General features: G+C 41.0%; 1 protein-coding gene across 3 annotated transcripts in view; it reads right to left on the bottom strand.

Annotated features, from left to right (window-relative positions):
- Nucleotides 1–20,650, bottom strand: part of mettl16 (methyltransferase like 16) — a 121,445-nt gene that overhangs the window by 37,100 nt on the left and 63,695 nt on the right. For all 3 annotated transcript variants that reach the window (XM_033045650.1, XM_033045653.1, XM_033045652.1), the window contains 3 exons: nt 14,274–14,414; nt 5,588–5,703; nt 2,296–2,438 (listed from right to left, as the gene is read on the bottom strand). In XM_033045650.1, the coding sequence (XP_032901541.1) occupies nt 2,296–2,438; nt 5,588–5,703; nt 14,274–14,414 (400 nt within the window). The remainder of the gene's footprint in view (nt 1–2,295; nt 2,439–5,587; nt 5,704–14,273; nt 14,415–20,650) is intronic.

Here is a 20,650-nt window from a genome sequence, read left to right as displayed (position 1 = left end):
CTGTACTATTTTTGTGCTGAAAATAATTGACCTTGATATCCAAACCATATTTCCAATCAATTATACTAATATGTACTATATTTATGAAATTAACTGGTTAATGGATTTACACTTAAGCAGTATTGAGTGCCCTTGTGTACTACTGTATAAAATGCACAGTTTCAAGATGTTGCTAAAATACTTAGGGACAAGACATGGCTCTGACTGGGGGAAGGGGCGTGGAAGAAAGATATATAAAGTAAGGCACAGTGATAGTGACTGCTGCTTTAAGTATTGGCTCACCGTGCATCTCATTTACATTTGAATCAAATCAAATTTGTGGCTGTCACCCCAGTCTACGTTTTTTATGATGGATTGGTCAGCAGATAAATTATTCCTCGATGGATTAGCATTAAGATTTTGCAAACCCATTCAATTCATTAGACGCAAAATTTATTAAATTTGGAATCAAATCCTGCAACAATCAGGCAAATTTTCACATTTCTTGTAACTGTCGACAATTTTTCTACCTCTAAGAACATGTCTAGACATAATAGATAATAATAAGCACAGGATAAAATTAGAACACGTTTGAATAGAATATGTGCCAAGTTCATTAGCAGACTGGGATGGAAAAGAAAGACAAACATTTCAGGTAGAATTGTACATTTTATGCTGCCATGGTTTCACTCGATAATCCTGTCATTTTCCAGTTATTAAATTTGCACAAAGGTAAACAGTCATGGTCTAATAAAAAATGGCCAAGTGATATTATATATTGTGTTCTGCGCTGAAGAAGGGCCTTAAAGGCAAATAAAGAAAATTATAACCATTATATATTAAATTTTTTAAATTTAATTTTAGTGGCACGTATTCGCACATCATGATTTCCTCATTATCCTCGATCCATATAGAAAGCAAAAAGCACCAACTAGTCAATTGGGGAACAAGTTATTTGCTTAATAAAGGGTAATGATTCAGAAAATTCCACTAGTCACAGTTGAACATAAATTGAGCACAAAGGCAGCTGCTGGCATCAAAAACTGCAGTTTATGAACCTAGAATTAAAATCATATAAAAGAATTACATGGCATTTAACTGAATCTATTATTTGTAAAATATTCATCCTTTGCTAATTAATTTCCAGTCAAACTTTAATATCTGGATAATGAACTGCATAAGGACATTTATGAGATTATTAAGTTCAGTTGAATATGATATTGCCGAACAGCTGATTTTTGTGAACCTTTAAGGACTAGGATTTTAGATTGAATCCCATTTGACTTTGTTAAGGATACATTTTACTTAATCATGCAACACTGATGTAAATGCCGTTTCAAAATGACCACTTATGTGAAGTGCTTGGGCATATTTTTCTACTGAAATAATGTTACATAAATAGAAGTTGTTGACGTCTTGTTATTGGTGTAAAGGCCGTGATAGTGATCACATGAAAACCTAAAGTCTAAGGCTGCGGTGAAATGCCTTATTTTATAATGTCTTGATTTTGTAACCTGGGGGTTATTCAGATTACTTATGTGAAAAGTTATTATGAATTATTGATTTATTATGCCCTGAACAAAAAGTTTTTACAATGGACAACCCTGATTTGCAATCTTGGAGCCTTTAGGGGAAGACGTAAACTGTTAGGCAGGACATTTGAAAAGACTTCCATTTAACATTCATGCTGGGCCTATTGTTACATCCAGCAGTGCAACACTTCGGACCATCTAGGGCAGCATAGTGGCACGGTGGTAGAGTTGCTGCTTTACAGCACCAGAGACACGGTTCGATCCTGACTATGGGTGTTGTCTGTACAGAGTTTGTACTTCACCCCGTGACCGCGTGGGTTTTCCCTGGATGCTCCAGTTTCCTCCCACATTACAAAGATGTACAGGTTTGTTGGTTCATTGGCTTTGATAAAATTGGTAAGTTGTCTCTCGTGTGTAAGATAGTGCTAGTGTACATGGATCGCCGGTTGGCGCGGGCATGGTGGGCCTGTTTACACACTGTATCTCTAAACTAAACTAAATAGTCATCCATTGTTTAAATCTCTAAGAAATTACAGAGCAGGCGATTTGGCTGTAAAACCACACTGTTATTTTTCATTGGAATTATCAAAGCTCTCTTTCAGGTCGTTCAAGTTAAGCCGTCAAATTAATAAATCACACATAAGTGGAGTTGCGAGCATGGATCCAATGGGTATTAAATTGTGGTGCAACATCTTGCACTGAAAACCTAAAACACTAACAGCCTGGAACATACAGTCATTGAACTTTACATATGTCACAGCAAAATATAAATGGAGAAGAATACCTCAATCTCTTTTTCAGTTGAAGGCTATCATGGATAATTCTTTTCACAAATTCCAACTCTCCACCCTCAGCCATTATTTCGGTAATTCCACCTGTATTTATGGAACTGGGAGGTGGGCGACTTGGATTCCTGGAGTTTACACCCTGTTAATTAAAAACACTGGTTAAAGTCAAGACACGGTGGACTGTTCACATTAGATGTCACTCAGCTTGTACTTGCCATATTAATATCGGCTAGAGCTGAAAATAAATCTTATTATTCGGATTCTTTGCCATCTTTACCATCACCTTACACACAATGGGTGTAGGAAGGAACTGCACATGCTGGTTTATACCGAAGATAGACATAAAATGCAGGAGTTACTCAGTGGGTCAGGCAGCATCTCTGGTGGAAAGGGCAAGGTGACGTTTCAGGTCGGAATCCTTCTTCCCAGTCTTTTTTCCAGAGATGCTGCCTGACCCGCCGAGTTACTCCAACATTCTCCGTCTATCTTACGCACAATTCTTAGGCATTTCAGTAAATAACGCAAGAAAATCAAAAGTAAGGAAATATTATGACAACAAAAGAGACTGCAGATGCTGGAATGTTGAATAAAAGAAACCAGGACGCTGGAAGATCTCAGCAGTTTAGCAAAGACAAAAAGGTGCATGTCAAGGTTTTAGCTTGAGACCATGCATCAGAACTGAGAAGGAAGTTTAGTTTAGAGATACAGCATGGAAACAGGCCGGAGCGTTTTAGGCAGGAACGCGAACAGGTAGGGAATGGAGGAATGTACACCATGGGCAGGCAGATGGGATTAGGTTTGATTACCATCATGGCTGAGACAGACAACTTGTGCTGAAGGGTTGTTCCTGTGTTGTACTATTCAATGTTTTATGTATTTTTTCCATTTATTTTATGCGGCTCCAATATAAATCTGATTTCTATTTGATCACGTAAACTGTGTCTGCTATGGAGTTTCATCGATTCCCCTCAATATTGGCTTCAATATCTCAAGTATCAAAAATACAGGGGGCAAGCATGCAAACTTTTCCAGACTTCATGACTTAAAAGATCAGGAAGATATGATGAAGGGTTACTGAGCTGATACAGCGACCCTATCTCTCTCCACATTCCTGCCCGACCTTCGGAGAGTTTCTGGCATTTGCAGTTTTTATATAAAATTAGCATGGATTTATTAGGGTTTTTAAAATTTAGTTTAGTTTACTTTATTGGCAAGTGTACTGAGGTAAAGTGAAAAGCATTTTGTTATGTGCAAGATACCTGGCATTTTTCTGTAGTAAGTTACTAAACTAAGCTTTCCCATCTACCATCTCCTACTGCCGTTAACTTAATTCACCCCCTCCACTTTCATTAGCCCAGTCTACAGATATGTTCACAACGCAATCAAGTGCTGTTTTCTCAGTCTTTGCTCTGAGTAAAAAATAGAGATTGTGGTCAAACTAGATGTTTCGTTTAGAGTTGCAACGCAGAAACAGGCCCTTCGGCCCACCGAGTCCGCACCAACCAGCGATCCCAGCACGATAACGCTATTCTACACACACCGGGGACAATTTACATTTATACCAGGCCAATTAAGCTACACACCTGTACATCTTTGAAGTGTGGGAGGAAACCAAAGATCTCGGAGAAAACTCACAAGGTCACGGGGGTGAACGTACAAACTCCATACAGACAGCACCCGTAGCCAAGATCGAACCCAGGGTCTCCGGCGCTGAAAGCGCTGTTAAAGGCCTGTCCCACTGTACAAGGTAATTCAAGAGTTCTCCCGAGTTTTCCTCTGATTCGAACTCGGAGAATGTCTGTAGCGGGTCCGTAGAAGTTCGTGGATGTCTCGTAGCGGCTCGTACGAGTAAAAAGTAACAATATTTTTTAATCACAAGAATTTTTTTACCGGAGTTTACCGGGTTTCCCGAGTACCTACCGTTAGCATTACGAGCCGCTACGAGACATCCACGAACTCCTATGGACCCACTACGGACATTCTCCGAGTTCGAATCAGGGGCAAACTCGGGAGAACTCTTGAACTACCTCGTACAGTGGGACAGGCCCTTCAGGCAGCAACTCTGCCATTGCGCCATTGTGCCGCCCCAATGTCTCTCAGTGGAGACACAAGGAGCTGCAGATGCTGGTTTACAAAAAAAGACACAAAATGCTGGAGTAACTCGGCAGGTCAAGCAGCATCTCTGGAGAACAATGGGTAGGTGACGTTTCGGGTCCATGTTCTCCAGAGATGTTGGCTGAAGAAAGGTCCTGACCGAAATGTCATCGATGCATGTTCTCCAGAGACGCGAACTGACCAGCTGAGTTAATCCGGCACTGTTTCCTTTATTGCCTCTCAGTTGAATTGCATACTATGTGTATAATGCTCTCAAAGCATGATTGTTAACTTATCAAGCAGGAGACAAGTAATTAAATTGATGTGCCATTGGAGAATTATTCACTTAAGATGGGTGATGTTGGAATATCTAAACATTATTTATAAAGGATCATTAAGGATTTTGTTTGATTATTTAAAAAAAAAAGCTACAGTTGCTCGAAATCTGTAAAAACAAAACAATGGAAATAGCAAGATAGGCAACATCTGTGGGAAGAGAAACAGTTAATATTTCAGGCCTGCGACCTTTTGCCTGAACTGGCAGAATTGATCGATTCTGGCTGGCAAGGACAATATTTCAAGTACATAGTCAGTTGTGATGGAGGCACAAGGAAGTGCAAATGCTGGAGTACCTCATCGGTCAGGCAGCATCTCTGGAGAACTTGGATAGGTCCCGTTTCTGATCACAACCCGAAAAGTCAGCTACCCATGTTCTCCAGAGATGCTTTCTGACCCGCTGAGTTACTCCAACCATTTTGTGCATTGACCAGCATCTGCAGTTCTTTATTTCTACTTCTTGTTCAATGATACCCTATTATTTGATAATCCCTTACTTGGTTATAGCGGACAATTGGAAATAACGGACATAGTCCATTATAACGAGAGAAATAGGATATTTCAGTGCGGTTTCATGTATCTTACTGTGTTTTATGACTGGTGACAGACCAATTTCCCTCCTGGGATAAATAAAGTTCTATCCTATATTTAGAATATTCACTTTTAGAGCAAACACTCTGAAGGTACTAAAGTTTAAATCAAATAAACCCTTGAAGCTATTCAACAGTCTTTCATTTGAGATAAAAAATATTTTCCAAGTTGTGATGCTGTTTCATCTGCATAGTCTGAAAGTGAAAAGAGTGACAGTTCAAGTTAGGAAAATATATTTTTGCAAGTAAATGATTAGGAAGAATTTACCTGAGCTTCCATTTGATTCGCAAAGAATGGTGGGTTACACATGCAGAAATCATACACAATCTCCGATTCCTCTTTCAGTGCATCCATCAACAAGGTCTTCTGAGGCACTTTCACCACTTGAATGGGACAAGAAAAAAGTTGGGAGTGCAAACTGTACTCTTGTAAAGTTGTTGTAAAGCCTCCTCTACTACACCATTCTTTACAAGACATTCCAGTGCCAGACAGAAATAGCTCACCAAGCAACATTCAATAAATACTTAATCAACATATTTATAATGAAAAATGCATGTGGGGAATGCTCCGTCTTGCTCTAGCAGTCATTTAAATTACCCAAATGAAATTCAGTTTGGAAGATGAGCGCAATGAAACATCACCAGTTTATTCAGAATGTCAGCATATGAAAATGAGGTGTAAATTTTGGGATTGTATTTGCAGAGACCTGCAAGCCTGCAATGCCCAGTCTATGAAAAAACTAATTAGTAGTCTAGGCCCAAAAGCGTCTATGCAAGAAATTAAACGACTGCGGTCTGCTAGTGAATTAAAATCTTGCAGTTTCAAGGTTGATTAATGCAACAAGAAAAAAAGCTATCTATTGATTATACAATGTTAGTCTGAAAACAGTTGTCACAACATTTACCTTGCGTGTGGGACAATGTTCCCATTTATTCTGTAGGAAATGTTTTGATTCATACTCTCAGTTTTCTTCTTTTCACAAGAAAACACTCCACTGGAAATGTTGGCTAATCAAAGTGAATGAGATAATATTGGCGTGGTGAAAGGGGTGGGGGGTGCAGAAAGTGGTGGTGGGGGGAGGGGGGGGGGTGGAAGGTGGTGGGCAGTGGCGGGAGGGAGGGGGAGCCGGGAGGGTGGGGGGGGATGGAAGGCTGACCAACAATCATCTCTTAACGTCTCCGAATGACACTGTAAAATATGACAAGTAGTTGAACCCTCCTTGTTTTAAACGTTGCTCCCTCTATATCCTCCCTCAGTGATTTCCTTTAGCTTGGAGATTCCAGCTCTTTCCCATCACCTTCGTAAAGATTTCACCAGCAGACATATCTTCCCCACTCCTTCCCTTTCAGCAGTTCCATTTGTGACTCCCTGGTCCACTCTTCTGTTCTCACCTACTGCCTTGGTTCTCAAAACACATTCCACTGAAACAGGTCAGATCAAAATGATCCTTTTCATCTTTTCCTTTCTACCATTCAGGGCGGCACAGTGGCCCAGCAGTGGAGTTGCTGCCTTACAGCCCTAGAGACCCAGGTTCGATCCTGATTACGGGTGCTGTCTGTGTGGAGTTTGGACGTTTTGCCTGTGAGCGCGTGGGTTTTCTCCAGCTGCTCCGGTTTCCTCCCATGCTGCACAGACATGCAGGTTTGTCGGTTAATTGGCTTCATAAAATTGTAAAAACTGTCCCTCGCGTCAAGAATAGTGCTGGTGTACGGGCTGATTGTTGGTCAGCGTGGGCTCAGTGCACCAAAGGGCCTGCTTCCATGTTGTATCTCTGTATCTCTAAAGTAATTCAGGGACTCAAACACAGTCTCACCAGGTGAAATTGCAATTCGCTTGCACTATTTCCAATCTAGTGCATTGCATATGATGTTTACAATGAGGTCTCCTCTACTTTGGAGAAACTAAACACAGACTGGGTGACTGCGTTGAACAGTGTAGAACGGAACTACAGATGCTGGCTTATATGGAAAATAAACACAAAATGGTGGTGTAACTCAGCGGGTCAGGTAGCATCTCTGGTGAAAAAGAATAGGTGACTTTTCAGTTCGGAACTGAAAAAGGGTTCTGGCCTGAAATGTCATCTATTCTTTTTAATCTAGAGATGCTGCCTGACCCGCTGAGTTACTCCATTCAGCATACAGGGGCGATCATGACTGTCCTGTTACCTGCCACTGTAACTCTTGATCCCATTCGTACTCTGACTTATTGGTCTGTGACTTCTTGCAATGATACAACGAGGACTGCAAGCTGTGGAACAGCACTTCATCTACTTAAGGGCCTGTCCCACCAGCATGCGATTGCATGCGTCTAGCGCGACCAAACGTGGTGGCTTGAGGCGTACGGCCTCGCGGGGCCGGTCCCAATTCCAACCGCGGAGGCGTATGGAGTTGTGCGGGGTTGGTCCCGACATCATACTCACCAATCAGCTGGGCAGGAGGCGGGCCAACTGAATTTGGACATCGCACGGCGACGTCATCACGCAACTGCATGCCGGGCGGTGACATCATCGCGCAACGCCACACGCTAGGCGTACGCCGTCAAGACGCTGCGTACGGGTCAAGATGCTGCGTACGACGTCGAGGCGCTGAGTACGGCCTCAATGCGGCTGCGGGCCAACAGGCCGTTGTCGCGTGGGATTTTCGGACAGTGCAAGATTTATGGAGCCCCGCGCGATGTCGGGACCAGCCCCGCATAACACCATACGCCTCCGCCGATCGAAGTGGGACCGGCCCCACAAGGCCGTACGCCTCAAGCGACCACGTTTGGTCGCACTAGACGCATGCTATCGCATGCTGGTGGGACAGGCCCTTTACTGGACTCTCAATACTGAATTCTACATCTTCTGTTGATTTCTCTATGCATCATTCGCTCACCTGTGATATTTGCTCAGCTCATTTGTTTTCAATCTTGTTCCTCTCTGGGAGTGGACGACATGCCTGCCCTGACTCGCAGCTCCTACACTATTGACTCAGTTCTCTCACTCTCAAAGTGCTCCCTTGTAGTCACTGACCAGATAACCTTGTTTGCAACTTATCTCATGGTCACCCCTTCCACCCCCCACCCTTCCTGCAATTTAACACTTATTTCTCCTTTGCAGTTCCAACCAAGTGTCTTTGATCCGAAATGCCAACTCGGTTTCTCTTCCCACAGATGACGCCTGACATGCTGAATGTTTCCAGCAGTTTCTGTTTCAGTTTTAGATTTTCAGCATCTGTAGTATTGCTTGGATTTACATTCTCGCTTTTCCAACCACAGCTCAATCACTCTTTTCCTCTAAATCGTTTAAGCAACTGAAGAAACATTTAGACAGGTACATGGATAGGACAGGTTCAGAGGGATAAGGGCCAAACGCAGACTGGTGGGACTAGTGTGGGTGGGACATGTTGGTCAGTGTGGCCAAGTTGGGCTGAAGGGCCTGTTTCCACACTGTATGACTATAACTATGACACTAAATCCTCGTTATAGTTTAGTGTACTTATAAACAATTGCTTTGACTACAGATTAACTTTCCCAACTCCCATTTTTCCCTCTGTTTCTATTCCTGAAGTTGCCCCTTTTCTATTCCTGAAAATAACCTTGGAACTTCAACAGCAATTATGTAGGTTCAGCAGTGGCTGACACCAACTACTGATTTCATGGAGCTGACAGATTGAAACAAACATAGTCTGATTTATTGACACATTAGCCACCTGAAAATCTTACAGCTGTCTACATTTATCATGTCCAGCATGATACACTGTATGACGGTGTTCACCAAATCAATCATTAGAGTATGCCAGCATTTACAGAAAAAATAAGCAAACATGTGCATTCATTTATAGGAAGAAACTGCACATGCTGGTTTAAACGGAAGATAGATACAAAAAACTGGAGTAACTGAGGTAGCATCTCTGGGAAAGAAGGAATGGGTGATATTTCGGGTCGAGACCCTTCTTCAGACTAAATTTAAAGAGACGTCAAATGCATTCATTCGACAATTGTAAAAATATATATTGTAATTAAATCCACATATTCACTGGGTGCAAACGATGATATCATCAGACAAAAGTAGCTCAAGAATCTTCTCGGTCCTTTTGCAGCAAATATCTCAGTTGAGGAGCAAATAATTCAAAGTGTCAGCATTTCTTTTAACAGTTTTTTGCACATCTGAATAACATTATATCATGTGGGCTTTATATTATACTAACGCATAATATCCTTGCCTGGCTAAAAGGGTGATTACTTGGCTAATTTTTCTGTCAATTATTTTTGAAAAACTGATTATAATCAATTTGTCAACCATACCACAATCTCACGTGAGTGAAATCGAATACAAAATTCATTTTGTTTACACACACAGTCCGAGAAATGAGTGTGATCATGCAAGACAAATCAGAATATGAATAAATGATGATTTGAGCAAAGAGGCATTGGGGGTTGTTTGAGGGATGCATACGATTGCAGCATTGTTTCCTGAAGAATAGGTAAAGAGAAAAGGTGAGTTTATGTTTAGAATGAATGATCCGATTTAAAATGCAAAGATGTAATAAAGAACCATGACAATCTGAACCAAAGAAACAATGAAAATCTCGCTTGCAATAGCATCGCTGGTACAGACCCAGACATAAACCAACAAAATTATAAATTACACATCAATTATTTTGCAAAGGTTTCCGTGCTTGCTCACATCGCCCTATTGCGTCATAGATCAGCAACGTTTGGACAATAAAGAAAGCCCTCAATTGTTCCCTATACTTAGTTGTCAATATACTACATTTCTATCCTCTGGTTATTATTCTTCAGCTTGTGAGAAGAGTTCTTCTCTATCTAATATGTCCCCTCCTGTTTCTGAAAATGTTTTAAAATCTCATGTTAGGAAAAAAAACAGAAGAGTAAGATTAGATGAATGTAGAAAAACAAGGAACTGCAGATGCTGGTTTATCATGGAAAAATACAAAGTGGTGGAGTAACAAAGAGGTGATGTTTCAGGTGGGATCCCTTTTCAGAGTGATTGTCTTTGTGTTTTTAGTTTTAAACTTTGTTTTTAATGTTTAAATATTAAACTTTAATCATATCTAAGCATCTGAACTGTGCAAGACTGAATGCTTTTTATGAAGAAGGAACATATGTTTGCTACATGCCATGATATCCTATAAAGAGAACATCTTTTCATGTTGTGATTTTTAGGCAATTTAAGATTTGATACATTTTTGTCTGAAATTTTGAATGCCCAGGAGTGAAGAAGACTGCAAAAGGTTGTGAACACTGCCCAGTCCATCACGGGTTCTGACCAATCCACCATCGAAGGGATTTACCAGAGTCTCTGCCTCAAAAAGGCAGCCAGCATCATCAGAGACCCACACTACCCTGGCCATGCTCTCTTTTAACCCCTGTCATCGGGAAGAAGGCATAGGAGCCTGAAAACTGTAATGCCCAGAATTTCATTGTTCTATCTGGGACATATGACAATAAAACACTCTAATTCACAACCATCAAATCAATTGGCCTTTCACCACGTCAATCTGCATTCAGGAGTCAAGATCCATGAAGTCAGCAGACAGGAGAAGTTGTAAAAACAAATTTATTTGAACAAAGTGGGTCAACTGTTCTAAATATTTAAAAAGGTCAATGTTTAAGTTATCATGCCACTGTCAAATCCTCCACAGTTACTGGCAGGATAAGCAAGCCAATTCAAGGTTGTTCTCAAAGCCTTTTTAAAAGATTGTAACAAGTGACTCGTGAGGCTCTGTAACCCATGACTGCTCAAAATGAAGGAGGACCATTCAGAATGGATGTGAAAAACATGTCAAATGAACAGGCATGCAGAATGCTAACATAAACATAGAGGGAATTCATGAATTCCCAAACTGCCGCGTGCCTGCCATCTGACTCACCAAGTACCCACTGTCCCACCTGTGGCAGAGTCTGTGGTACGACAGTAGGCTCCTGATCAGCCAGGTGGGCATGGGGTCTGAAGAAGGGTCTCGACCTGTAACGTTACCCATTCCTTCTCTCCAGAGGTGCTGCCAGTCCCGCCAAGTTGCTCCAGCATTTTGTGCCTATCTTCAGTGTAAACCAGCATCTGCAGTTCCTTCCTACACATGTGGTATGATCATATCACTCTCACCAACCACTCCATAACTCTAGGTACTTGTCTGGAAAGAAGTCATCTCAATGGAACAACGAGTTGAGTGTTTAATTGTCATATATACCAAAAACATACCAAACAAAACTCTTCCTTGCAACAGCATAACAGATTTAATTTAGAGATACTGTGTAGAAACAGGTCCTTCGGCCCACCGAAATCCACGCCGACCAATGATCACTCGTGCACTAGTTCTATGTTATCCCAGATTCGCATCCTACGCACTGTGGCATTTACAGAAGCCAATTAACCGACAAACCTGCACGTCTTTGAAATGTGGGAAGAAACAAGAGCACCTGGAGTAAACCCACACGGTCACAGGGAGGACGTACAAGCTCCGTACAGGCAGCACCCAAGGTCGGGATCAAACCCAGGTCGCTGGCGCTGTACGGCAGCAACTCTACCGTTGTGTCACTTTGCCGCCCTAAACACAGGTCTGTCAACATTCATAGTATAACAATAAAAAAACCCCAATATCAGTGCAAAACAAAGCCCAAAGTCCCTCGTGCAAACAAGACCAAGTTTACAGCACTGGATAAGCTTCACTATTGAGATAATCCAGTTCAAGAAAATCAGTGATATAATCTTATTGACAAAGACACCACATTCAGGATGACTGTGCTCTAATAACCAAGAACACAGTCAGTTATCCCGAGAGTATGATAACTAAGGTGATCTGTGTCAAAGTCTGCAGATGCAATGATGAAGACTAACGTACCATGATCACACATTGTTTGATGGAACAGAAGTAGCAGCAGGAACATGCAAATGGATGATCAGCTTGCTCCTTCAGTTTGTCAGAAGTTCAACAGAACCTCTCAATATTGGTCTATGACAGTTTCATTATCTCCACTTTCTCTCCAGTACAGTGTTCATCAACTTCACACCACTGGCTGTGATTAAACAAGTTTACAAACTACAGGGGAACACTGCTTTACAAGGAATGAAACAAAATCACAAAATGCCATGATATGAGACCTTTGCACACAAAATGTTAATCTGACTCAGTACTAAATCTTAAAAAATGCTGGCCTAGGATTAAACAAAAAAAAACTTCTGATTCTTGAATTTCTAATGTAAGATTTACTTTGAAATGAGTTAGAATTATCGTACACGGGATCAGCATAATACTCATAAACAGAACAAAAAGTATTAGCAAACACAAGAAGTAATTCAATTTTTTGCTAAACAATTAAATTATTAGATGAGTTAACTTGGAGAAAAATAAGCCAAATAACATTTGGACATTCAGTTATCAACAGATGACAGTAGACACAAAATGCTGGAGTAACTCAGTGGGTCGGGCAGCATCTCTGGAGAAATAGAATAGGTGACGATTCGGGTCGAGACCCTTCATCAGACATAAAGTCTCGGGTTGGAACCGTTCGTCAGAATTTACACCACTAAGTGTTTGAATTGGCCTGTCTGAAGAAGGGTTCCGACCCGAAATATCACCTATTCTGTTTCTCCAGAGATGCTGCCTGACCCGTTGAGTTACTCCAGCATTTTGTGTCTGTCTTCGGTGTAAACCAGCATGTGCAGTTCATTCTTACACATCAACAGATGAAAATTAATTTTGGCCCACAGCTGATTCACGACCTCTCCTACTGTCTGACGTCAGTAAATCTCTTCCTTAATGACCATATTTTTACTCTAACCAAGCTTTTGATCTTTCCATTCTCATCCACCCCACTGCCCTTTTCCTGCTTGGTCAGCTAATGAGTTACCAATATGATGGATAAATGCTATGCTTATTAATTTATTAGAACTAAGTCTGTGGTCTTATCATGTGCATGAAAGAACTGCAGATGCAGGTTTAAATCGAAGGTAGACACAAAATTCTGGAGTAACTCAGCGGGTCAGGCAGCATCTCTGGAGAGAAGGAATGGGTGACGTTTCAGGTCGAGGTTCATTCAGAAGTTATCAGGGGAGGGGTTAAGGGGAAGAAACTGTTTCTGAGATTGGTAGTACGCACTTTTACGCTTCTGTATCTCAGCCGGCTGAGAGCGGAGAGAAGGAATTAATAATTTCACCTGTGCAAAATAACTTGTTGCCTAACCTAAATCCTGAAGAAATCTGCATACAACAGAGTGAGAAATGCAGTTGGAAAGAGAAACCTGTCCCCAGTGACAAATTAAGAACACTTGAAAAGGAAGCCAATAACAGCTATTCACAGTGATTATGATCTGTCACCTTCAATTAACGAAAATTTACTGATCTTCGAACATAGAGACGGGCCCTTCCACCCACAATGTTTGTGCCGAACATGATCCATATCCCTCTATTCTCTGTATGACCATGTTTCTATCTAAACGCCACTACCGTATGTGCCTCCACCGGACACCCCTGGCAATGTGTTCCAGGCTCCCGCTACTCTTAGAAACCTACCCCACACATCTCCAATAAACCTTCTCCCCCTCACCTAAAAACTGTGCCCTCTAGTGTAGGACATTTTCACCTGGAGAAAAGGTTATGACTGTCTACCCTATCTATGCCTCTCAAAATTATATATACTTCTCTTAAGGCTCCCCTCAACCTCGAAGATGTTCCAGAGAAAACAATCCAAGTCTATCCAACCTCTCCCTGTAGCTGAAACTCTCTCATCCAGGAATCATTCTGGTAAACCTCCTCTGCACCATTTTCAAAGCCTCCACATCTTTCCTGGAATGGGAATAACACACATTATTCTAAAATGGATTGAATGTAAGTAAGAGGAGTGCTGAAAGTAACGTAAATCCCTCAAAGCAGTCTGTTATTTTTCTGTTACTTGGTGTCCTGTATGAAAATCATTTACCATGGATCTGAGAATATAAATATTTTCTTACAAACCTTTAATGAGGTCGGATAGATTGTTCTGCTCCACGTTTTTTGTTGCATAGCTGAAGCACATGTCGTCCACCTCGGTTGCAAGAAAAAACCAACCATTCATAGTGGCCCCAAGCAAAGGATAGATACAGGAGGCACCAGTTCCTGCAATGTATAGAATATGTAATATTAGTTATTAAGCTCAAAATTCTAGCAACAAATTTGTAAGTTGCTAGAATCCATCCCTCCCCCAGTTCTTCGACAAGTCCTACTGTCCTCGTTTACATTTTATCTCTGTTTGCGTTGTTGTTACCTTCTCCAAGCGAACAATGATCGATTCTACATTTTCCTTGATCACCAACCGCTTTGTCTCGTTTTCACACCTTACACTTCCTTATCTCTGTTTCTCCCTCTCCCCGACTCTGTCTGAAGAAAGGTCTCAACCCGAAACGTCACCCATTCCTTCTATCCAGAGATGCTGCCTGTCCCGCTGAGTTACTCCAGCATTTTGTGTCTATTGCAAGAATATTACAGGTCTGCCACCGATTTTCCGGCATCCTAAGTTCCAGAGCCTTGCCGCGTTATTTGTTTTGCTGGACCAACAGAGGTCATGGTCTTTGGGGGCCAAGATATCGGCCTGCAATGTTGGCTATGGGAACGGATCTGCCTGCTCCAGCCGAGCCGGAGTTCCGAAGCCCAGCCACAGGGTGCAAATTCGGCCCGCCTATCGGCATGGAAGTCCCAATGAAGTTGAGATCGGCCACCTCATCTGGCCTAGGTGCCACATTTTCGGGGGGACTTCCAGGTTGGGGATTTTGTCCCCTTTAATTTGGGGATTAAAGTGGGGGGGGGGACTACCAGTTGCCGGAAAATCGATGGTGGACATGTATATATACACATTCACCCAGTAGAATCTGCTGAATAAGCAAGTCAAGACATCCAGCCTGAAGGAGGGTCTCGAACCAAAATGTCACCCATTCCTTCTCTCCAGAGATACTGCCTGACACGCTGCGTTAAGAGTCAAGAGAGAGTCAAGAGTGTGTTATTGTCATATATCCCAGGTAAGACAATGAAATTCTTTTCATTAGACAATGAATACTACAGCATTCTGTGTCTATCTTTGATTTAAACCAGCGCTTGCAGTTCCTTCCTGTGAATAAGTCACTCTGTTGACTTAAACTTTCAATGAATTACCAATTCTAATATACGCTGTTACTATAACAACATTTAAAACACAGTCCTTTCTTTTATAACCCAGCAGAGATCAGAGACAAGGAAACAATGGCATAAATGAGCACGTACCTACAGTTAACATTTTATGAACTGGTTCATGTGGTTGAATTTGATTGATGTTCCCCTAATTAATATCAAATCTATTTCATTACTATATTTTTTGGATTGAGCGTACATGATCACTACAGATAAGATTCAGTGCAAAGACATGATGCAGTCATGGCTTTCCACAAAGATGGATAATTTAAACAATGAAACATTTGCATGATCGCAATACTCTCGAGGAAAGACCTGAAGTACCTATCCACAGGCACAGCATCCTTCCAATTAGGCCGCCAATCTCATGCATATTTAGAAACCAAGAACGCTGCACCATTGTTATTTAGTTCAACATTTCAGCACTGTCCAAAGAGGGCGAAATAGCACACAAAAAATTGCTTTTGTTAATTACACAAAAAAAAGGACCAGACTTATAACGTGATCAAACATCCAGGAAACGCGCCTCTACTGAGCTAGAATTTTTGCATTGTGGGCAAATTAGTCACGCCTCATTAACATAACATCAGCATAAATCTCCACAACATGGAAACCCAGGAGCAACTATTCAGATTTTCTGCATAGAAATATGCAACAGAATAATAAAAATGCAATCCCTAATTTATCACCCTGAGATTATCTGCAATTATTGGCATTTGACAGCAATTACTTGTCCACTAAGGCTTTCTGGTCTGCGCCTCAGTGGCATTAGATTCAGCGCTGAAATAGGAAGGTGTTAATTGAGTATTATTAACCTGACTTTTAATTTCTCCCTCATTATCCAAATTATTATCTCCACGGCTCTGCAGAACGTAATTCATCTTAAATCACAGTACAATAGACAGAAACTGCATTCCTGTACCTTATGGAAATGATTCCTCATTTGTGTCCACACAGTGAGGACTGGCTGAAGATTTTAACATGGAAAGCATCAGATCCAAATTGGAATCTGGAATCCCCACAAGTACGAGTACACTTTTAGAAATCAGTAAAGAGACCTCTCGGGATATTGCTTCATGCTGAGCACACTGTACACCAGACAGTCGAAGGCCACACTTTAATGTACGCACTGCTGCCCAGCAGTGATCAGCTAACTCAGCACAAACTATTCAACCAAGTTTATTTTTTCTTAGATGACGTTTCGGGTCGGAACCCTTCTTCAGATTTTACACAATTAAGTGTTTGAATGGGCCATTCTGAAGAAGGGTTCTGACCCGAAATGTCACCCATTCCTTTTCTCCAGAGATGCTGCCTGACCTGCCGAGTTACTCCAGCAATTTGTGTCTATCTTCGGAATAAACCAGCATCTGCAGTTCCTTCCTGCACATTAAGTTTTTTTATTTTGCAGCAACCAGTAGAACACATGTGGAAAATTTCTCATTTTAGAAGATTGGAATTGCCTTGTTCAGATGGTCAAATAGCTCAATTACCAATCGTGAAAACAAAATGAAAAATGCCTGGCCCCATTTGACACATTGCTCCTGCATAACTGATAGTGATGGATAATATACAAGGGAAATATAACAAGACAAAAGAGACTAATGGAATTTATTTGAACTGATTGAGAATTTAAACCATTAAAGTGTTTGAATTGGCCTTGGCATGACGAGAACCTCAGGTGGGTCTTTTAGGTTTAGGACTAATATTGTTTTGCGTAACAATGTACGGTGAAAAGCTTTGTTTTGCATGTTGTCCAAGTATCAAATAATACCATACATAAATACAATGTTGTGTGACAGAATGTGACTAATTAATTAGTAATTAATTTGAAATTAAAGGTTTTCTAACACAACGACCAGAATCAAACACTAGTTCACATTCTGCTCATTTTCGTTTAAAAGAAAGTCTAATTCCTACACCTCCAAAAACTTTAACTGGAATTTGGCTTGCACTATTGTGGCCAAGTGCACAGAGTACTGTTGAATGCAGTCTTTTACCCAGAGTAGGCGAGTCAAGAATCATAGGTTTAAGATAAAAAGTGAAAGATTTAATAGGAATCCAAGGAGCAATTTTTTCCACACAGAAGATGGTGGGTATATGAAACGAGCTGCCAGAGGTAGCTGAGGCAGGTACTATAATGTCATTTAAAAGACATTTGGACAGGTACATGAATAGGAATAGGAAACATTTAGAGGTTGGGAAACCTTTATAGAGGGATATGAGCCAAACGTGGGCAGGTGGGACTAGTGTAGATGGGGCATCTTGGTTGGCATGACCAAGTTGGGCCAACGGGCCTGTTTCCGTGCTGTATGACTAAGTGGATTACTCGTTTGCATTAAGGATCATCTAGGGAGTTGATATAAATGATAGAAAATACTGGAAATACTGAGCAAGTCAGGCAGCTTCCGTGGAGAGAAAAAATGGTGACCTTTTCAGATTGATAACCTTTCACTGGGACATCCACCTGGATTGTTAATTCTGTTTCTCTCTCTGCAGACACTGCCTGATCTGCTGAGCATATCTAACATGATAATTTTTATCTCATTTACATTTTATTTTAATTTTACTTTGGGAATTATAATCAGTTACATGCTTGCCTTAAATGGGAGCAGTGTCAAAGTTCCACCATTGAACTACAGAATAGTTTGGGCAGCACGGTGGCGCAGCGGTAGAGTTGCTGCCTTACAGCTCCAGAGACCCGGGTTGAATCCTGACTATGGGTGCTTGTCTTTACGGAGTTTGTATGTTCTCCCCGTGACCTGTATGGGTGTTCATCAGTAAACGCCGGTTTCCTCCCACACTCCAAAGACGTACAAGTTTGTAGGCTAATTGGCATGGTATAAATGTAAAACAACTGTCCCTAGGATAGGTAGGATAGTGTTAATGTGCGGGTATCGCTGGTCGGCGCGGACTTGATGTGCCGAAGGACCTGTTTCCATGCTGTATCTCTAAACTAAACTATCACAAGGTTCCTAATGCTACAACATTAAAGTTCAGTACCCTTGTTCGTATCAATGAGATGTGAAAGTAATGAATCAGTACATATGGTACATAGATAAATTAAAAGCTGTGACAGAGTGAAACTGGAAAGATGAATTATTTTATTTATGTCAGGGTAGAATAGCATTATTAAATGACGATTTAATACTAATATAATTAAGATTTTACGTAAATCCAATTAAGTTAAATTATATTTCTTGTTGTTATAGAATCTAGTACATGATGTGATTTCAAAATTCATCATACTTTGATAACTCAGAAGGCTGGGTGGTGCCAGTATAATAAATCAAATGGACTTTAATCAACAAATAAAACATCTGATATAAAAATTATCCAAATTAATACTTTGCCACAGAGAGGTTTGATAAAAATGTATGCTTGCGATTTGTCATGTGGTGAGTTACCAACCATGGAAACTCATTCCAAGGGAGATGAGCATATGCCCACTAACCAAAAAAAGGCCGTTTTTAGTCTGGACCCGTTTAGGCTGCTTTAATGTAATAGTGAAGAAAGCAGCCACAAAATTGGCGACCTTCCATTTCACACAGTTTCTTTCTCAATACTGCAGCACTGCAGTCACAAGGTCCAACCATCATTATATACGATTAAAAACCCCAAGCTGATATGCTTTATTGCTGCAACTCAGATTTCTGCCTGATAATTTTATTGGCTCAAATTTCTCTCACTGATACTGTTTGTTATAATTAATGGAGAGAAAAGATTCTTGAGGACCATATTTACTTGCATGTGAAAAACATGGACTTATTAGAGACTTATTAGATGGCGCTGCGTAGGGAGAGGTTCTCTCTTTCACATTTGATTGAGTTTTTTGAGGCATTGACAAAGATGATTGATGAGAGAAGGTCAGTGGATGCTCTCTACATGAACTTCAGCAACACATTTGACAAGGTCCCTCATGCTAGGCTGATCCATAAGATTGGGTTACATGGGATCCATGATGAGTTGGTAAATTGAATCCAAAATTATCTTGCTCATAGAAGACAAAGGATACTGGTAGAGGAATGTTTTTCTGACTGGAGGACAGTGACCAGTGGTGATCCACAAGTATCAGTGCTGGGGCCTCTGTTATTTGTAACATATATCAATGATTTGGATGAAAATGTAGTTGGTTTGATTAGGAAGCTTGCAGATGTAAACTGGTGCAGTCGTGGGTAGTGAGGAAGGTTGCCAAACGGATAAAGTAGGACATGGATCAGTCGTAAATTTGAGTAGGGAAATGGCAGAGAGAATTTAATCTGGACAAGTGCAAGGTTGAATACAAGAGGAAAATATACAGAAAATGGCAGGACTCTTAGGAGCACTGGTGTACAGAGGGATCTTGGGTTGCAAGTCTACAGCTCCTTGAAAGTGGCAGCACAAGTGGATCGAGTGGTACATGCCTGCCAACATCAGTTGGGGGCAACAAGCATAAAAGTTGGGAAGTCAAGTTGCAGCTTCATAAAATGTTGATTAGGTCTCATTTGGAGTATTATGTGCAATTCTGGTTGCCACACTAGGAAGGATGTGAAGGCTTTGGAGAGAGTGCAGAGGAGGTTTACCCAGATCATGCCTAGGTTAGAGGGTATTAGCTATAAGGAGAGGTTAGATAAACCTTGATCTAGATAAACCTAGATCTGGTTTAGCAGATATAATGGCAACATTTAAGAACCATGAATTTATACATTCACATGAACAGGTAGAAAAAAGGAAACTACTGCAGGCAGATTGGATTTCTCTGGAACGTCAGAGGCTGAGGGGAGACCTGATTGAAGTATATAAAATTATGATAGACATAAATAAGGTCGACAGTCAGCAGTCTATTTCCGCCAGGGTGGAAATATCAAAAGGGCATAGGTTTAAGATGTGAAAGGGAAAGTTGAAAGGAGATTTGCATTGCAAGGTTTTTATGTAGAGAGTGGTTGGTGCCTGGAATGTGCTGCCCAGGGAGGTAACAGAAGTAGATATGATAGCAACATTTAAGAACCCTGTATACATTCACATGAACAGGTAGAGAATAGGGAACTATTGCAGGTAGACAGGGTTAGTATAGATTAACATAATGGTCAGTACAGACATTGGTATGCTGTATTGTTCTACGTTCTAGCTCAACATTTTTCATCAATTTGCCAGGCCAAATGGTGTCAGTTTATTAATTGCATAGCTCGGTATATTCCGGTTCAATAATGAGCTCT

The sequence above is a fragment of the Amblyraja radiata genome, chromosome 28, assembly GCF_010909765.2.
Source record: "Amblyraja radiata isolate CabotCenter1 chromosome 28, sAmbRad1.1.pri, whole genome shotgun sequence".
Classification (NCBI taxonomy): Eukaryota; Metazoa; Chordata; class Chondrichthyes; order Rajiformes; family Rajidae; genus Amblyraja; species Amblyraja radiata.
This window is presented reverse-complemented; position numbering and strand designations above follow the sequence as displayed.